Below are 20,059 nucleotides of genomic sequence, written 5' to 3'. Positions count from 1 at the left end.
ACTCTATGTAGGAATATCAACAATGAAGGAAAAAACAGATTGCTACTTACCATAACGAAGACACATTAAGTTGCAGACAGGCACAATGAAAAGACACTTACACAAAGCTTCTGGCCACAACCTTCATCAGAAAAAGAGAAACACACACCATCCATTCACACATGCAAGCACGCCTCCAGCAGCTCATGCGACAATTCCTGACCTGAGCTACCAGAGTTGACAGTCATGTGTGTGACAGGCGTGCTTACCCTGTGTATGAATGGTGTGTGTTTCTCTTTTTCTGATGAAGTCTGTGGCTGAAATCTTTGTGTAAGTGTCTTTTAATTGTGTCTCTCTGCAATTTGGCATGTCTTCTTTGTGGTAAGTAGCAATCTATCTTTTCTTACAGTGGTTTTTATCAATCTGATTCATGGGCAATGATAATAAGCAAGCTGATCAGAAATTCAATAGAATCCTAGGTATCAAACATAACAATACATCAGCTTTGTAAACTTTGTTGCAACAGCATAATGGTCTGATAAAATTGTTCAAAATATCAGTTTATAACCTGACAGCAGGTAATCCATATAAGAGCAGAAAAAACACTAGTCAGACAGCATAACAGATGCCAGACTGCACCTACCATCAATGAAGTAGCGATTGTTATAGTTGGAGAAGAACACAGTTGTGTAAGTTAATGAGACACATCAGTGTTATGATGTGTTGCACTATTTCATCATTTTTAGGGAGAGGAGGAAAGATATCACATCAATATTATGCAGACTAATCCAGACACATCTAATTTTTGATTTGCTATTACTTCCGCACATTCTTTTATATGATATTCTTTTATATGATATATCATATAAAAAAAATCACCCTTCATAAGTTTGTAAATCAAATTTACATTTATCTTATTGCTCCTTTCATTTTATTACTTCTTACAGGTAACCAACCCATTCTGAACAATGGACACACCAGTAACATTGTCAAAATGGTCAAATTCCAGCAACGTTTATTGGCAGTCTACAAAACATGTACAAATACGCACAAGACGCCATGATGTGTGTGTTCCTATGGACATCCTGACTTCTTTTATCACATTCACATGCAATCTAGTATGGGACGAGTTGAAACAGCTTCTACAAAAAAAAGCGTGGACCATACACTACTATGAACACACAATCAACATGCATGACTGCAACAAATGCACACAAAAGTATCCCAGAGAATTCATTTGTGAAATTTGTACTGGTGGTATCAGTTCACCTCAATACAGACATTGTAAACTCAATGATAGAGATCACACAGCTACAATCAGAATGAGAAATGCCTATATTTAAACTTACAATGGAGGGATTGTGTCATATTCAGTTCTGTTATCAGAAACATTTTAAACACATATTAACATGGACTTTTTAATTCTGTCAAATTAATAAAGTACATATGCAAACATGTCAACAAGGGAAGCGATATGGCAATATTCAGTGTTGATAGACCTCATGGGCACACGGATGAAGTTACCAATTTCAGACAGATCAATATACCAGCAGCAGTAAGGTTGTGTGGCACATTTTGAGTTGTCCTATTCACAGTCTGCATTCCAATGCTGTTCATCATAATGTACACCTTGAAAAAGGAGAAAGAGTCTATTTCACAGAAGAGAACACATGGAATGCTGTTTTTTTTCAACAGAACACACATAACTGACAGCATTTTTTGTGCTGCATGAAGAAAATGTATTTTCCAAAACATAAGTGTGCACAGAGGTACCAATGTACTATACATGGGATACTACATCAAAAAAATTTCAAGAACAAAAACAAGGCACGCAAGTTGAAGGCTATCAAAGTCTGTATTCATCTGATGCATCAATCTGTACTTATGCAGTATACTCGCATAATGCTGAATGCTATTATTTGAGAATGCTGCTAAGTAATGTCAAATGTTCAAATGTCCAACTTCATTTGCAAATCTGAGAATGACCACTGGTGTAGGTGCCAAACATACAGTGGAGCTTGCCAAAACTTAGTCATCAACATCACAACACTCATTCAACGTGGCACGGTTGCAACACAACATTCCATATATGACCTTTATGATCAAGATTTCTTGAGAGACCAAGAATTCAAAGCTAGTGACATGTAAGCATCTGTCAAAGAAAATACACAATACTTAGCTGCAGATAAATCACACAATTACAGATGTATCAGTTAATGGTAGAAAGGGTTTGTTTTTCACTGGCGTGCCCAGTGACATAGGATGAACAGACCTCCTGAGTTTGTGTTAGCTCAAATCTGCTCTCAAAACTGAATTGCTTTGACACTTGCACTATCAGATACTGTGGTAACATTTTTGCATATCAAAGAAACAGTGCATTCAGCACTCAAATTCCCACTGAATATACAATTTGCTGAAGCACTAATATGTCATATTTCCAAAGGTTCTGGCATGGCGAAAATGCTGCAAATTTTCAAACTGACTGGCTGGGATGAATGCACCACGGCACGGAAGAAATCACTTGAAGTACTTGCTCAAACTCTTATGAGCATACACAAATCCATACAGTGCAGCTCCAATTTAATAGCAGGTGACTTCCCACAGACTCCACGAGTCATACCAAAATCAACACCAGCTGAAGAAGGCAACGATCACCTCAAAGCATCGCATCTGTGAAGACATGAACAGGAACTCATATTAAAGACCAATAATTGTGTACACCTGCTGCACAATGTGTCAACTACATTTTCAAAACAGCTTTTGGACACTGGTAATGGTAAAGTACCAGTTGATGCCGACACACCATATACAGGATGATTATAATTAAAGTTAAACTTTCAAACTACTGTAGAAATAACACCACTGGTCAGAATGATGTCAAATTGCAATGTAATATTATTGGAGAAGGGGGAAAACGTATGGCACAGGAAAAATAAATAGTTACAAAATGTAGCAATAGATGGCACTGTAAGCATCATAATTTAATAGTGGTCGACTACAAATGACAAATGAATCATAGAACAATGCCTAAGGTGTACGTTTGACATTAAACAACCTGTACTAGTCAGTGTGCAAAGTCATATCACACTGGAGAGTAAAAATCGGTTTTTAATTGTCCTGAGGTCAAAAACTGCATAAAAAGCATCACTCACATCAGTTTTTAATCATCCTGAGGCCAAAAACTGCATAAAAAGCATCAATCATTGGTTTTTATTTGTCCTGAGGCAAAAACTTCATAAAAAGCATCAATCACATCAATTTTTAACTGTCCTGATGCCAAAAATCATCAATCAAAATCAAATCAGATTATTAATTTCCGTGTTACTGGCGCAAAACATGTTCAATATGCTGTCCACCGTTTTCTGCAACAAGTTGAAATTGAGAAACAGTACATCCCACAACTGATCGAAGTGTTTCCGGGATCATGTTCAGAATGTGTTGCACAATGTGTGCCTTCAACTTTGCAATTGAAACATCTTTCAAATAGCCCCACAGTCACGGGTCACACGGATTAAGATCAGGTGATCGGGACGGCTAGGCTGTAGGGAAATGGCGGCTGATAATTCTAGCATTTCCGAAATGACGCTTCAGCAGCTGCTTAACTGGATTTGCAATGTGCAGAGGTGCGTCACCTTGCATAAAAATGATCCCATCCACACATCCACGCTGTTGGATAGCTAGCATGACGTGGTTGTGCAAAAGACACGCATACAGCTTATCAGTGACAGTACAGGCAACAGGACCAGAAGCATCTGTCTCTTCGAAAAAATATGACCCTATGATAAATGATGCAGTAAACCTGCACCACACAGTGAACTTTTCAAGATGAAGTGGTACTGGTTGATTTGCATGTGGATTTTCCATGGCCCATATTCGACAATTCTGTCTATTGACATATCCTGTCAGATGGAAGTGGGCTTTGTCTGTCCACAAAATCTTCCACGGCAAATCATTGTCCACTTCCATGTGAACAAGAAATTCTAAAGCAAAGGTCTTTCTTGCTGGCATGTCAACAGGAAGTAACTCATGCACATGGGTAATTTTGAATGTATAGCAAAGAAGGATTTTCATAGGATTTTACGCACTGTGTGTCAAATGCTCGGGCAATTCTCCGTGCAGTACATGTTTGTACACCACCACTCATCTTCTCCTGCCTGTGTGGTCTACCCTTGCCCTTGACCCTTCTCCGACCTACCCATGTCTCCTGCTGGAGGATCAAACTAATAGTTTTGAGAGTTAACAGTTTGAGTGCTTTTATATATGTCTGTCGGCAGTATTAAATAATTCATCTCATGATACCAAGTACTGGCCACATTCGTCGAGAGTGATCACATCTCTGGGGCACAAAAAACTGGCTGCTCCATGATGATGATGTACCCCATCACGGCATTTTCGTCACATGTGAATTTTTTGCCAGAAACAGGGTTCAAAATTATTGTACTTGCACACTGGTCCTATTTGCCAGATTTGGCTCCTATGGACTTCACCATCTTCTCCTGTGGAAATCACCTGCAGAGATGTTTGACATTATGCGAGTGTACAGTGATGCTGCAATGAGTCATGCACAGTGTTTTGGGTTTGAACAGTGTAGGCAAGCCTTATCCGTGTTTTGTATATATGACAAGTTGCTGCCAAGTGTGTCCCCAGGCTGCTGGCCCAGGAGCAGTAGGAACACCATGTCGAAGTCTGCCAAAAAGCAACAGTCTCCATACCGGAAGAGCCTCTCATATCCACAACTGAAAAAGGCAAGGCAGGTCTGCAGCTTGACCAAGAGCATGCTCATCATTTTGACATTTGTGAGATTGTGCATCATGAATTAGTCCCCAGGGGTCAGACCATCAACAACGAGTTCTACTGCCAAATTTTAAGGTACCCATGGTAGAACATTCGTCGAAAGTGATCACATCTCTGGGGCACAAAAAACTGGCTGCTCCATGATGATGATGTACCCCATCACGGCATTTTCGTCACACGTGAATTTTTCGCCAGAAACAGGGTTCAAAATTATTGTACTTGCACACTGGTCCTATTTGCCAGATTTGGCTCCTATGGACTTCACCATCTTCCCAAAGCTAGAGATCCAGCTCAAAGGTTGCTGTTCCATCATCACTGCAGAGATTCAGTGTAAATGTTGGTAGAATGATTCAAAAAGTGAACTTCCAGGACACATTTCTGCAGTGGCAGAAATGCTGGGAGCACTGCATTGCTGTACAAGTTGACTATTCAGAAGGTGACAATTTGTAAATGTAGACACGCAGGTAAAGCATTTTCTCGTAGGTAGAATCAGTCTCCAAACTTTTTGACACTCCCTCGTTTGCTTGACTTCGACAACTGCTTCACTGCCTGTCCCCTGCGGATTGTCCACTGAAACCAGCTTTTCTGAATTATGATGCGGGAACTCTCCCTTCAATACATACTTCATTCCCGTAACTGCACCAGCCTCAATCTTCACTAATCCCTGCCCCCACCTACTTGTATCCTCTTTCCTGCTCACACTTCAGCTTCTCACTCCCCCCACTCCCCACTTCCCACAGCACACCTGCACACTCCCACATGAAGCACTACAGTTTCCCCCACCCCTACTCCACTACACTTCTACCTCCCCACCATACCCCCTCTTCCTTATCCCCACTGCCCACCCCACTCAAGAATGTACTCACCACAATCAGGTCTCGATGTCCAGAGATGACAGTGGCCACATTGTATGAGTTGACTAACATGCCAAATAGCAATTTATCTTACTTCATATTGTCATTATTCTGTCCCGGATCTTCTTCACTCAATTCTGCTAGTGTCACAACAGTAATTTATGTGCTAGCTGTCTGTAGATTTATCATATTAGATATAGCTGAAACCCCGAGAATTTAAAATTGACAATTTCTTGCGTAAGTATGTCCAAAGATTTCAACCATTTATGGAGCAAAACCATTCAAGGTTATGAGCTGCAAATAGCAATTTTTGCAAAGTTTATGAAATTTTTTTGATTTCTTCCACAATAAAAGTTACCCCACAAAATTACAAAATAGTGAGATAGAACTGCTGGCCAGTACTTGGTATCATGAGATGAATTATTTAATACTGCCGACAGACATATATAAAAGCACTCAAACTGTTAACTCTCAAAACTATTAGTTCGATCCTCCAGCAGGAGACATGGGTAGGTCGGAGAAGGGTCAAGGACACGGTTAGACCACACAGGCATGAGCATTAGTGGAGGGGGAGACACCTTCAGTAGGGACAAGGGCACACAGGGACAAAGGGGGAGGCATACAGACAGTGGGAGGTCCAAGATCTTTGAGAATAAAATAACTTCAAAGAAAAATTCTTGGTCTCTGTAATCTCTGCATTTCAGATAGTACAAGTTTTTGATAGTCTTCCAAAGTATCCACTAAAAGGTTTTACTAACCCTAACAGCAACTATAAAATTTGAAAATATTAGGTGCAAAATCATACTGACAATGAGTCAGCATGTGATGTATGCTCAGATACTACAGATAATAATCCTCAGCCCACAGATTGCGCAAAGAAATCAAATTTGTCAGGAATTTCCAGATAAGCTTACTGGCACTATCTTTTAAACTTACATAAACCCTGCTCTAACAGTAATAATATGAAATGAATAAGAAACAAGGATCCGAAAGGAGAAATGTCTGAAATATATTTCAATAAGTGTGCTGAAAAACAGAAAAGGAAAAGAGAGAACAGTCAAAAGAAATAAAAAAAAAGACATGTGCACTAAATGTCTGGCAAAGGAAGCAGTAACAATTTTATGAAAAGGACAGATTGCAACTCACCATATAGACAAGACATTGAGTCACAGACAGACACAATGGAAAGACTGCTACAGCAGTGCCTGTCTATGGCTCAACATCTTCTCTGTATGGTAGCTAACAATCTATCCTTTTCACAATACTGACGTTATTTCATCCTGGACTTTCCAAAGGGGATAGTAAGTTATGCAGGTTTGTTCATACATTATATACAAGGATGAATAACCATATGTTATGTTATGTTATGTTATGTTATGTGGTTTATTCATCTCATTACATACAATTTTCAAATCATTTGATTTGATGTACAGGAGACATGTCAAGGTTTACAAAAGAAACTTTTTTCACTTTTTTTTTAAGAGAACTACAAAAGTTTACATTATATTTTACATTTCTAAGTTACAGCTACACATGTACATAAAATAATAAATGTATTACAATCCCTGTGTTCAGATTGTGAAGCTGTCCTCAATGAATTCATCGACAGAATAATAACACTTTTCCACCAGGAGAGTAAAGAGCAATCTTTTCAGTGAACCAATCTCCATTTTAAATATATTACTGCCTTTTATTTTATTGAAAATTTTTAACCCCATATACTCTGGCGTTTGGGCATAAAGTTTTAAATGATGTGTTGGAAGTTTGAAGTTATCTCTGTGGCGAGTGCTGTAGTTGTGGTCAAAACGGAAATTGTCTAGTGTATGTTGATTTCTATATAGGAACACCACCATCTCATATATGTAAAGTGAGGGGATAGATAGTACTTTTAAATTTTTTAACAGTGGTCGACAGGATTCCCGTTTTTTTGCAACACACATGTTTCTAATTACTTTCTTTTGTAATACTAGGAGCCTAGTGACATTTGCTGAATTTCCCCAGAAGATTATGCCATAATGAATAACTGACTCAAAGTAGCAGTGATAAACTATCTTTCTGGTATCTATGTTTGTGGCACCTGACAAAATACACATTGCAAATGCTAAGTTGTTCAGTTGATTTGCTAAGTAATCTATGTGTACCTTCCAATTTAAATTTTTGTCAAGATTTAGGCCTAAGAACTTCACGTGGTTTGCTTCTGTGATATCCTGATCATTGCAAGTTATCTTTATTTCACTCCTTTCTACTGATTTAGCTTCAAATTGCATCATTTTGGTTTTAGTTACATTTAGTTTTAGTCCATTTTGATAGAACCAAAATTCAAGTTTTTCTAAAGTGTTTTTGGCTTTTTCTGGAATATTTTCAGATACCTCATTTTCAATTAGAACTGATGCATCATCAGCAAATAAGACTGAATGAACATCAATAGCAAGTGGTAGGTCATTTACGTAAAAAAGAAACAGATAGGGACCCAGTATCGAACCTTGTGGGACTCCTTGGGGAACTGTTTTCCAGTCTGATGAATAATTGGTTCCATTTGAAGTTAAAATTACTCTTTGTTTCCTACCTGACAGGTAAGAGCTAAACCATTTTAAAGCAGTGTCTCTGATTCCATACATCTGTAATTTGTGGAGGAGTAATGCATGGTTCACTGAATCAAAAGCTTTAGTCAGATCACAGAAAATACCTGTGACCTTTCTACCTTTATCTAACGTGGAACATATTTTTTGGATAAACTCATTTATAGCATTCGCAGTGCTTTTACCCTGTTGGAATCCGAACTGGTTTTTAAAAATTATATCATTTACAGTAAGAAAGTTATTAATTTGTTTTGCTGCAATCTTTTCAAACACTTTAGAGAAGACCGGCAAGAGAGAGATAGGGCGGTAATTCCCCATATCTTCTGTCGATCCTTTCTTGAATAGAGGTTTGATCTCACCATATTTCAATACCTCTGGAAAGCATCCCTGCTCATAAGATTGATTTATAATAGTTGACAGTGGTTGGGAAATAATATCATACACATACTTGATTACAGATGTTGTTATTTCATCCCACCCATGTGAGGTTTTGTTTTTTAGAGACAATATTTCCTTTTCCACATCCCTTTGGGTTATTTTTTCAAATTGTTTAAAAGATGTGTTCTGGCTGTTTTCCAAATTTGTGATGCCCTGATAGAATGTCATATCCACATCCGATCTTACTACGTTTAGGAAGAATTCATTGAAACAACTTGACATCTGAACAGGGTTTACTATAATTTCATTTTCATGTCTAATTTTCAAAATCTCATGAATTTTTACTTTGGCTCCTAGTTCAGACTGAACAACTGACCACACTGCTTTTGTCTTATTTCTGTGTTCTCGTATGAATTTATTATTTGCCATTTTTTTAGCTGCCGCTACAACTTTCCTAAATACAGCTTTATACTGTTTGACATAAATGACAAAATCTGGATTTCTGTTTGATTTTAACTCATTGTGGAGCTCTCTCTTTCTGGCACTAGAGATCTTTATTCCTGTTGTAATCCATTTGAGTTTACCATTAACCTTCTTTTGCTTATATCTACGAGGAAATGATTCATTAAATACCTCTAAGAAACAATTTAAGAATTTGTCATAGTTAATCGAGCTTGAACTATTGTAGTCTACAGGCCAGCTTATTATACTTAATTTACTGCGGAATAAATCCATTTTACTTTTACTGAGATCCCTTTTTATACACACTTCTGGAGCCTTTAGGTTATTTGCTTATGGTCGAATAAGAGCATGGAAGAAAAGGAGCGGTGAGAGGAAATAAAAATAACTTGTGGGTAGTTTGAATATCAATTGAGGGGAGACATGCATATGTAGATTTTGCTCGTTCATAAAACTGTTGAAACTTGTAGAAAATCCTAAGCTGAACTAGTTCCTCTCATTATACAAAAGTATTTTACTACACGCACAAGCATAGGTAAAGAATCACGATGACTACAATGTTAACATAATATCAGCCACTTACAACTTACATGTATCTGTGATAACTGGCAACAACAAGGACTTCAGAAACCCCAGCAGATAGAATACTATTGTAATTACTATCGTAATCTCTTTGTGTAAATTAATACAGTGGCATAAATGCTGTAAGAAAGTTCCTGCAGAATGTAAATACTTTAGGATTATGAAAGACCACTCAATGAAAAACAAAAGAGTTGAGTAGCTGCCAGGCTCAAAAAAAAAAAAAAAAAAATCAAGGTTTTGGAGTTATTCTTTAAAACACACACACACACACACACACACACACACACACACACACACACACACACACACACACACCTATGACACCATCATGTAGGGACACAAGTGTGTGTGTGTGTGTGTGTGTGTGTGTGTGTGTGTGTGTGTGTGTGTGTGTTTATTTTTTTTTTTTTTTTTTTGTGGGGTTTAAGGGCGCTCAACTACTGAGGTCACTAGCGCCCAGTCACTGTTGTTAGAGCACATGGAATATAGTAAAACTCAAGGGGAGAGGGGACACCAGAAAGACCTGACAAAGATGCAGATAAAATAAGTAAAAAGGTTAGATGTCTTTGGACAAGCCAGTCAAAGTTATAAAACGCAGAACACGAGCAGCTGCTCAAGCGTCATCAGCTAAAATATCCGGTAAAGTAGATGGCAGGGACAGGACAACACGAGATTGACTAAAACGGGGACACGACAATGAAACATGGCGCACTGTTAATGCCTGACCACAAGGGCACTGCGGGGCTGGGTCACTGGAGAGCAGGTAGCGGTGGCTAAACCGGCAATGCCCAATCCGCAACCTGGTCAGAAGGACCTCCTCTCGCCGAGATGGTCGGGAGGAGGTTGTCCAAGCAGTTGGGAGCGGTTTTACTGCCCAGAGCTTGTTTCCCTGGAGGGATGACCAAGCATCCCACCACAATGACACAAGCCTCTTACAAACATCCCCACGAACATCAGATGACGGGACACAATGGGAGGCTGGCCGAGGCAGGAGGACTGCAGCCTTGGCTGCAGCATCCGCAGCCTCATTCCCAGGCACTCCTACATGTCCGGGAACCCACAGAAAGCTGACAGGAGAACCATTATCAGCGAAAGAATGGAGGGACTGCTGTATCCGTTGAATCAAGGGATGGACCGGATAGGGAGCTCCAAGGCTCTGAAGAGCACTGAGTGAGTCAGAGCGGAGTACATACGATGAATGGCGGTGGCGGCGGGCATACTGAACAGCCTGATGGAGAGCAAAAAGCTCAGCCGTAAAGCTCGAACATTGGTCGAGGAGCCGGTATTTAAAGGTGGTGGCCCCGACGACAAAGGCACAGCTGACACCATCATCAGTTTTGGAGCCATCGGTGTAAATAAAGGTGTGACCGGCAAGTCGAGCACGAAGTTCGACAAACCGTGAGCAATACGCTGCAGCCGGAGTACCCTCCTTCGGGAGTGAGCTGAGGTCGAGATAAATATGAACCGGAGCCTGGAGCCAAGGTGGTGTCGGGCTCTCACCCTCTCTGAAGGTGGTAGGGAGGGCAAAATCCAATTGTCGAAGCAGGCGATGGAAGCGGACTCCGGGGGGCAGCAGGGCAGACACATACAACCCGTACTGACGGTCGAGAGAATCGGCGAAGAAGGACTGGTAAGAGGGGTGGTCGGGCATAGACAACAGCCGGCAGGCATACCGACACAGCAGTACGTCGCGCCGGTAGGTCAATGGTAATTCAGCAGCTTCAGCATAAAGAATCTCGACAGGACTAGTGTAGAAGGCTCCGGTCGCAAGACGTAACCCCCGATGGTGGATGGAGTTGAGACGGCATAAGAAGGATGGCCGAGCAGACGAGTAGACGAAGCTCCCATAATACAGCTTCGATCGGGCTATGGACCGATACAAGCGAAGCAGGACAGTGCAATCCGCTCCCCAAGATGAACCACTAAGAACTCTGAGGACATTAAGGGAACGTGTACAATGGGTCGCCAAATAAGAGACAACACAGTTTCCTGTCCAACGTGAGCCCTAGAAACTTAGTTGTTTCCACAAATGGGAGAACAACGGGACCGAGATGTAAGGATGGCGGAAGGAATGCTTTATATTGCCAAAAGTTGATACAAACCGTCTTCTCTTCAGAGAACCGGAAGCCATTTGCCACGCTCCATGAGTAGAGGCTGTCTAGACAACGCTGAAGGCAGCACTCCAGGAGGCATGTTCTCTGGGCACTGCAGTAGATCGTGAAGTCATCGACAAAGAGAGAGCCTGAGACATTAGGTGGAATACAATCCATAATTGGATTGATCGCGATGGCAAAAAGGGCTACGCTCAAGACGGAGCCCTGAGGCACTCCGTTCTCCTGGAGGAAGACGTCGGACAATACGGAACCCACACGTACCCTAAACTTTCGATCCGATAAAAAGGAATCAATAAAAAGGGGCAGGCAACCGCGTAGGCCCCACCTGTGCATAGTGCGGAAGATACCTCCTCTCCAACAGGTATCATAAGCCTTCTCCAAATAGAAGAACACGGCTACCGTTTGGCGCCTTCGCAAAAAGTTGTTCATGATGAATGTCGACAAGGTCACAAGGTGGTCAACAGCGGAGCGGCGGCGACGAAAGCCGCATTGGACATTGGTAAGTAGCCGTCGAGATTCAAGAATCCAAACTAATCGAGCATTAACCATGCGCTCCATCACCTTACAGACACAGCTTGTAAGAGAAATGGGGCGGTAACTAGAAGGAAGGTGTCTATCCTTCCCGGGTTTGGGTATAGGAACAACGACGGCGTCACGCCAACGCATGGGGACCTGACCTTCGGTTCATACGCGATTGTAGGTACGAAGAAGGAAGCTTTAGCCCACCGGAGAAAGGTGTGCCAGCATCTGAACGTGAATGGCATCTGGCCCCGGAGCAGAGGACCGGGACAGTGCAAGCGCATGTTCGAGTTCCCACATAGTAAAGGGGGCATTATAAGTTTCCAGATTCAGTGAGTGGAAGGAAGGTCGCCGAGCCTCTTCTGCCTCTTTCCTGGGAAGGAAGGCAGGGTGGTAATGGGCTTGAAACCTCTGCGAAAAACCGGCCGAAGGCGTTGGACACAGCCACAGGATCAACGAGGACCTCATTACCTGAGGTCAGGCCAGGTACTGAGGAGTGGGCCTTAATGCCCGACAGCCGGCGCAGGCCACCCCATACAACAGAAGAGGGAGTAAAACTGTTAAAGGAGCTGGTGAAACAGGCCCAACAAGCTTTTTTGCTGTCTTTGTTGACTCTACGGCATTGCGCTCGGAGTCGTTTGTATCCAATACAATTCGCCAACGTAGGATGGCGGCGAAAGGTGCGTAAAGCACGTCGTCAAGCACGGATAGCGTCCCTACAAGCCTCGCTCCACCAGGGGACGGAAACGCAATGTGAAGAAGAGGTAGTACGAGGAATGGAACGTTCGGCAGCATTGATGATAACAGCCGTGAGGTATTCGACCTGACTGTCACAAATGAGAAAATCGTGGTCCGGAAAGGTCGCCAGGGAGGAGTAAAGTCCCCAGTCAGCTTTCGGTATGTTCCAGCTCGAAGGACGTGGGGATGGGGTGTGGTGCAGGAGACGAACGACACAGGGGAAGTGGTCACTCGAATAGGTGTCAGAAAGGACATACCACTCAAACCGACAGGCAAGAGTGGTAGAACAGATCAAGAGGTCCAAGTGGGAGTAGGTATGAGTAGAGTCCGAGAGGAAAGTCGGGGCGCCAGTATTGAGGCAGACAAGATTGAGATGGTTGAAGACATCCGCCAAGAGTGAGCCTCTTTGACAGGATGCAGGAGAGCCCCAAAGGGGATGATGGGCATTGAAGTCGCCAAACAATAAAAACGGCGGGGGAAGCTGAACGATCAGGTGCATCATGTCAGCCCGACTAACAGCAGATGACGATGGAGTGTAGACGGTACAAACTGGAAAGTAAAATCAGAAAGAGTAAGACGGACAGCTATTGCTTGGAGTGGGGTGGTCAATGGGATGGGATGGTAATAGACATCGTCCCGAACGAGCAACATGACCCCACCATGAGCTGGGATACCGTCCACAGGGGTGAGGTCATACCGCTCCGAGGTATAGTGGATAAAGGCAATACGGTCAGTTGGGCGCAACTTGGTTTCCTGGAGACCAAGGACGAGCGGACAGTGCAGGCGGAGGAGCAGTTGTAATTCCTCCCGATTAGATCAAATACCTCTTATGTTCCAATGTAACAAGGCCATCGCTAGTCAAAAAGGGGGGGGAACGAGACGGGGGAAGAGCTGGTCACCTCGACGGCCGCGGAGAGCCAGGTTGCGAGGGAACAACGCTACAACCGGCGGGAGGCGGATCCAGTTCCATCGACTCGTCGCCAGCTGCGGCCGCTGTCCCTGGTTGTGTAGGAGGGGCAGCATCATTTGCCGACGAGAGGCCAGCTGAGCGCCTGGCAGCAGAGCGTCCCGGCGAAACAGAGGACGGCTGGGAGCAGCAACTCACGGATGGAGCGTCAGACGAAATGCGCCGGGGTGGAGAGGGGGATAGAGACTTCTTCTTGGAGGCCTTCTTGGAAGGCCGAGGAGGCACCGGGATGGTGGGCTGGACCCGAAGAAGGTCCTCACGCGTTGGGTCCGTTTTGGAACGCCGGACCTCGGAAGCTGGGGTCCGGAACGTTTCCCCAATGGACGCCTGAGAAGAGGATCGCTTCTCAGGCGGTGGGGGGGGGGGGAGGAGGAGGAGGAAGGGTGGCCCCTGGGGCAGAGGGGGCGGCGGCCACGGGGGAGGAGGATTTGGAAGGGAGGGATTTGGGAGGCGGAGGCAGAGACCCCGGATGGGGGCAGGAGGCGGAGGGGGGACAGGATAGTGGTGAGGATACCGCGGAAGGAGTGGACACAACTGAGGCAAACTAAGTGGTCAACGGCACGGGATGGAGGTGGTCATACTTCTTCCTGGCCTCAGAATGAGAGAGCCGATCCAAAGTTTTGAGTTCTTGTATCTTCTTCTCCTTCTGATATGCGGGGCAGTCTGAGGATCTAGGCGAGTGGATGCCAGGACAATTAACGCACCGAGGTGGTGGGGTGCATGTATGTTCCTCACGAAGAGGACGGCCACAATCGCCACAAAGGGGCTCAGCCTCACACCGTGACGACATGTGCCCAAAGCACAAACACCGAAAACAGCGCATAGGAGGCGGGACGTAAGGTCGCACGTCGCACCGGTAGCACATCACCTTTACCTTCTCCGGGAGAATGTCCCCCTCGAAGGCGAGGATAAAGGCCCTGGTGTCGATGCGACGGTCTTTGGGGCCGCGCTGGACTCGCCGGACGAAATGCACGCCTCGGCGCTGCAGGTTGGCCCTGAGCTCCTCATCAGATTGCAGCAGGAGGTCCCGAGGAAAAATAACCCCCTGCGTCCTATTTAGTGCCAGATGCGGGACAATGGACACTGGGATGTCCCCTAAGCGGTCGCACGCCTGGAGCGCCGCCCACTGTGTGGCGGATGTGGTCTTTATAAGAACGGACCCCGAACGCATCTTACTGAGAGCCTCGATTTCCCCGAAGATGTCGTCAATGTGCTGAACAAAGAACATGGGCTTGGAGGTGGCGAACGTCTCCCCATCGGTTCGAGAACAGACCAAATAGCGGGGGAAGTACTTCGCCCCAAGCCGGCGGGCCTGTCCCTCCTCCCAGGGAGTGGCCAAGGGGGAAAGGGCAGGAGAACCAGAACTAGAAACAGTACCTTTCCTTTTGAAAGACTCGGCCGCAGAGCGATCTGATATGTGTTGACGTTTCATCTGCGAAATGTCCACCCCGATACCACCCACTCCGACCAGGGGCTCTCCCCACGGGCGCCACCCAGCCTCAGCAAGGGCCACCTGGCAGGATGACTGTTGCTGGGAGTCCTGATGCCCCAAGGAGACGGGCATCTACTCCTTGGCCAACGTGGGGAGGGTGCAGCTCAGGTATCGGCAGTACGATCCCTGTGTTGTCAGGGGGCTCCAACCTAGAGGGTACATGACGACCCCACCACAACGGGCTGGCTACCGTGCTGGATTTCTGGTGCCATGGAAAGTCCATCATGATCGTAGGTGCAGATGGGGACGCACTATGGGTGTAACTTGTACAACCCATCAGGCGTTTAGGCCCAATGTGAGGAATAGTGGGTATGGTTATAACGCCGGTATAATGCTGAGTGCCAAGGTCTTAGTGCACTGAGGACCAGTGGTACACCACGTAAGGCGTCCTTCCCCAAAAGGCTCGTACTTCTGTAGAATTTTGAAAAATGGAGGTCAAACCCCAAGGGGGACCATCACGTGGAAGGCCGAAACGGTTGAAACTCCTTTTAGTCGCCTCTTACGACAGGCAGGAATACCTCGGGCCTATTCTTACCCCGGACCCGCAGGGTGTGTGTGTGTGTGTGTGTGTGTGTGTGTGTGTGTGTATATGTGTGTGTGTATGTGTGTGTGTGTGTGTGTGTGTGTTTTATCTTACTCTAGTTCATCAAAGGATAACTCCAAAAATCTTGCAAGTTTTCTGTTTTTTGTGTGTTGCCTATCTTCTGCTTTTCGATGAGTGCTCTCCTTTAATGCTAAGGCAATGTAGCGGCAGTTACACATTGAATCTGAAATTTTTTATTGAGACTAACAGTTAAAATATCACAGCTGTGTCAAACAATGCAGTCACAGGATAAACATTCAACATTCTGGAAGTTTAGAAAATTGTGGAAGCATTTCAGTAACCCCAATCCAAAGCTCTACATCCAAAAAGTGTAATAACGACCTTTACAATGTCATACATTAGATGCTGTTAGCAGCTATCCAAAATTTTATGTGCATATAAGGAAAGGAGGTGGGGGAAAGGAAGAGGAAGAGGAAGAGGAAGAGGAAGAGGAAGAAGAAGAAGAAGAAGAAGAAGAAGAACAACAACAACAACAAGAGAAGCAGAAGAATTAAGAAATATGGTTGAGAAGAAGAACCAGTACAGTTTTAAATAATCTTGATTCTGAGTTTGAGCCTAAGTCATGATCTGCAATTATCAGTTCAGTTAATAACTGTCAGTTACACAATGTAAAGCATTCACTACTGTTTGTCTTCAGGAAAGTGTTAACATACCTGTACTCATTGTACAATGTAACAATTTTCCCCCTACTTTACAAATTACGTGCCACCAAGCAATAAAATACATAAAAGTAGGCCAACCTGTACCATTCCATCTTTAAGATTAATGTGCTTTCAGGTGAGAATTCACAACAAGATAAAAGTGCATATATAATAGTTTTTCGGCATAAAATAGAGAATCAAGCAAAAGTTTGTACAGTGTTTTACAGAAATAAAACAAGGCCCAACAAGGACAACAATAGTTTGTTGTAAGCTATTAGCAATAAGATAATTTTCACAGTTCCAGTAAAAGCCCTACAAAATATGTCTCATTTAATACTCACAATGGCTTTGTTGTAGTGTAGTTCTGGACTGCTACTGGCAGTGATGTCCTTCTCCTGCAAATGAAATGTAATAAACAGTGATTTCACAGATCTAAAACATTTTTAGGGTGCAGATCGTTCTGCAAAATTTTGGGTGAACTGCCAGATGTTGGTAACTTCCTGCCGTGATATTTGGATGCAGTCTTCAGCTGTATGATATATATTGGCACAAAAGTTCAGTGTAAGAAGACTGGGCCAAAATATTGTGGCAGGAAGATACCAGCATCTGGAAGTTCACCCAAAATTTCATGAAACAAAGATTTGTCAGTTTCATGCCCATATATTATTGCTTAAACCAAAGCTCCATATATGTAAAGCCAAAAATTACAGATTAAGAATAAGCAAAAATTTTGAGATGAAGACAACATCAGCCTAAACTGCTGAAGAGCAATTACTGAAAAAGGCAAAAAGGACTCATTTTATGGAGCCTTTCTCCCCGGACCTGTTGCCTTCCCACTTACCTTGCATGCCTTTTATTCAAACTTCTCTGTTTTCCCCCTTTACACACCTCAGCACAACTGGCTGGCTGTTGGTACAGTACACTGAAATGGCCTCCTACCAGAGTTATGGTGAAAAGAGCAATCGTCTGTGAGGCAAATGGGACAAGGTGGTCACCAACATGCAGGAGCTCTCTCTGCTGGATGTGGTGCACATCCTAGAGGAAGGCAGAAGTTCCGCTGGTAATTGAACAACTGTAATCCAGTGTACCAGCATTGGCTTAACAGTTGCAGTACAGTTATGAAGAAGACAACAGGAAACCACCATGCATATTCCCCTATTTCTCATAGCACTATGCTGAAAACGACAAAATGCTTTCCTCCTGGACAGAATATTCCAGATGTTGTAAAATGGTCTCCTATTTTGACCTTTGGGCAGGGTCTACTCAGGATGAGCTAAGAGACAAAAGTAATGCTAATTATGGATAGCACACAGAATGTCTGAATGCTCATATGACAGTGCTCATAACGTAGTGCTAATAAAACACTAATTGAAATTCAAGACAAAGCAACTGAAACACTGGAATCTTGCAAAGTTGAAGCAACCAAAAATTTAGACTGTCTTCAACTGCATTTAATAAAATAAATAAGGATGCTTCAAAGAGTTACTGTTACCTCCTACAAGAAGTATAGCAAATGCAACACAGTAGGTACTAGTAGCGAAAAAGGGAAAACAGAGGCAGCCTTGGACTACACTGAAATCAATAAAGTACAAAGAGTGATCAAAAATTCTCCATTTGAGCTGCAGAATATGCACTGTAAAGTGACTCTAATGCAGGTGTAAGTGCTTTGACACGTACGCAAGAGATTAGTGCGGCATTCGTGTCTCTCTGATGTGTATGTGGTAAATGCAGGAACATGTACTATGGCTACATTATTACCAAATGCATCCAAACGGGAGCCATGTGCTGTTATTCTTTTCTTGGTTGCTGAAGGACAAACACGGGTAGACATCCACCAGAGAATGAAGAATGTGTATGGAGCAGCATATTTATCAAAAATCATCATTGTGGAATGGTTCGACAAGTGGTGCTGCTGCTTTATGATAATGCAAGTCCCCATATTACAAATGTCACACTGCTGAAGTTATGCTAACTCTAGTAGGAGACACTCCAGCACCTGCTCTATATTCCTGATCTCTCCCCATGTAATTATAGCACCTTCAGTCACTTAAAAAAGGCCTTAAACGGTCAATGATACCTGTTGGACGAGGATTTGCACTAGGCAGTTGAGGACTACTTCATGCAGCAGCGTACAGCATTTTACGGAACAAGTACCATCAACCTGTTATGTCAGAGGGTATGCCTGCCTCAATGCTCACAGAAATTCTGCCTGGGTAGCGTACTGATTCTGGACTGTACAGTCTTTGAACGGGAATTTTTTGATCAACCCTTATAATAACAAAAAGATAAAACTACTGAAGGTGAACAACAGTAAAACTGGTCACTCAGTAATGAAATTAATTGGAAATCTGCAAAAACAAAAGAAGAGTGAATGGTGGATAAATTACATAAGACAGATACATGAGATAGGGAAATCCACAAGCTGCACACAGCACAGTGATTATACGTCCAAAGGTAACTGCGTAGCTGAAGCAGAAATTATAGTAAGAAGATGTAAACAGAGTCAAGATATTCAGTCCTTATCTCTGCAAAAAAAAAAAAAAAAAAATGCCTAGCACAAACCCTGGAGGAATAAATGTCCAGCATCCAGATATTCATTAAGTACCAGATGTATTCTTACCAGCATCTGACCAAAGAACGGAGGTAAAACTATACAAGTCTATGAACAAAATTTACAAAACTGCTTAAGTTCCATTAGATTCTGAAAAGAATGGAACTATTACACTTCCAAAGGAAGTTATGAAAATTACCATATGATTAGTCTATCAGTTAAGCAATAAAATCTCACAAGAGAACTTCTTTGAAGAAAAGAAGGGAGAACAGAAAGCAAATTGTGAGAGAACTAGTTTGATTTTTGGAGAGGTAGGGGCACTGGAGAAGCTATTTTAATACTGTGACTAATAAGAGAGCACACACTTAGGTAAAACAAAAAACCATGCATTGCATTAATATATATGGATTCCAGTCTCAGATGACTGTCTCCATAGCTGAACAGTTAGGGTCACTTCCATTGGTGCAGAAGAATTTGGGTTCAATTCCTGGTATTCCTTAGATTTTTTTCTGAGTTAGGGAGGTCTGTTAATGGGTCCACCCAGTCCCGTGATGCCAAATGAGGACCTTCTTAAATAAATAAGCATCAGCACCATCAGGATTCACCTACTGGTAATAATGGTTGGAAGGATTGATGCCATCTTAATAACAAGTTGCACTATCACAGATCACTCCTTGTACTCCCTCATAGGCAACTGGAATAGGATTGAGGTCTAATCTGTGAGTGGTGTATATATTACATTACCACTCTTCTTCAATTTATGTTCACCATTATTAGACAGCAAGACATCCATTACAGAGATAAAAGG

At 43.1% G+C, this 20,059-nt stretch overlaps 1 protein-coding gene across 1 annotated transcript in view; it reads right to left on the bottom strand.

The window, feature by feature from the left end:
* The window catches only part of LOC124804847 (tetratricopeptide repeat protein 5-like), a 140,745-nt gene that overhangs the window by 28,303 nt on the left and 92,383 nt on the right, over nucleotides 1-20,059 (bottom strand). The window contains exon 5 of the mRNA XM_047265198.1: nucleotides 17,042-17,095. Within this exon, the coding sequence (XP_047121154.1) occupies nucleotides 17,042-17,095 (54 nt within the window). The remainder of the gene's footprint in view (nucleotides 1-17,041; nucleotides 17,096-20,059) is intronic.

This window comes from Schistocerca piceifrons, chromosome 7 (assembly GCF_021461385.2).
Source record: "Schistocerca piceifrons isolate TAMUIC-IGC-003096 chromosome 7, iqSchPice1.1, whole genome shotgun sequence".
In the NCBI taxonomy this organism is placed as follows: Eukaryota; Metazoa; Arthropoda; class Insecta; order Orthoptera; family Acrididae; genus Schistocerca; species Schistocerca piceifrons.
The sequence above is the reverse complement of the archived record's forward strand: the minus strand, read 5'-3'. Positions and strand labels throughout refer to the sequence as shown.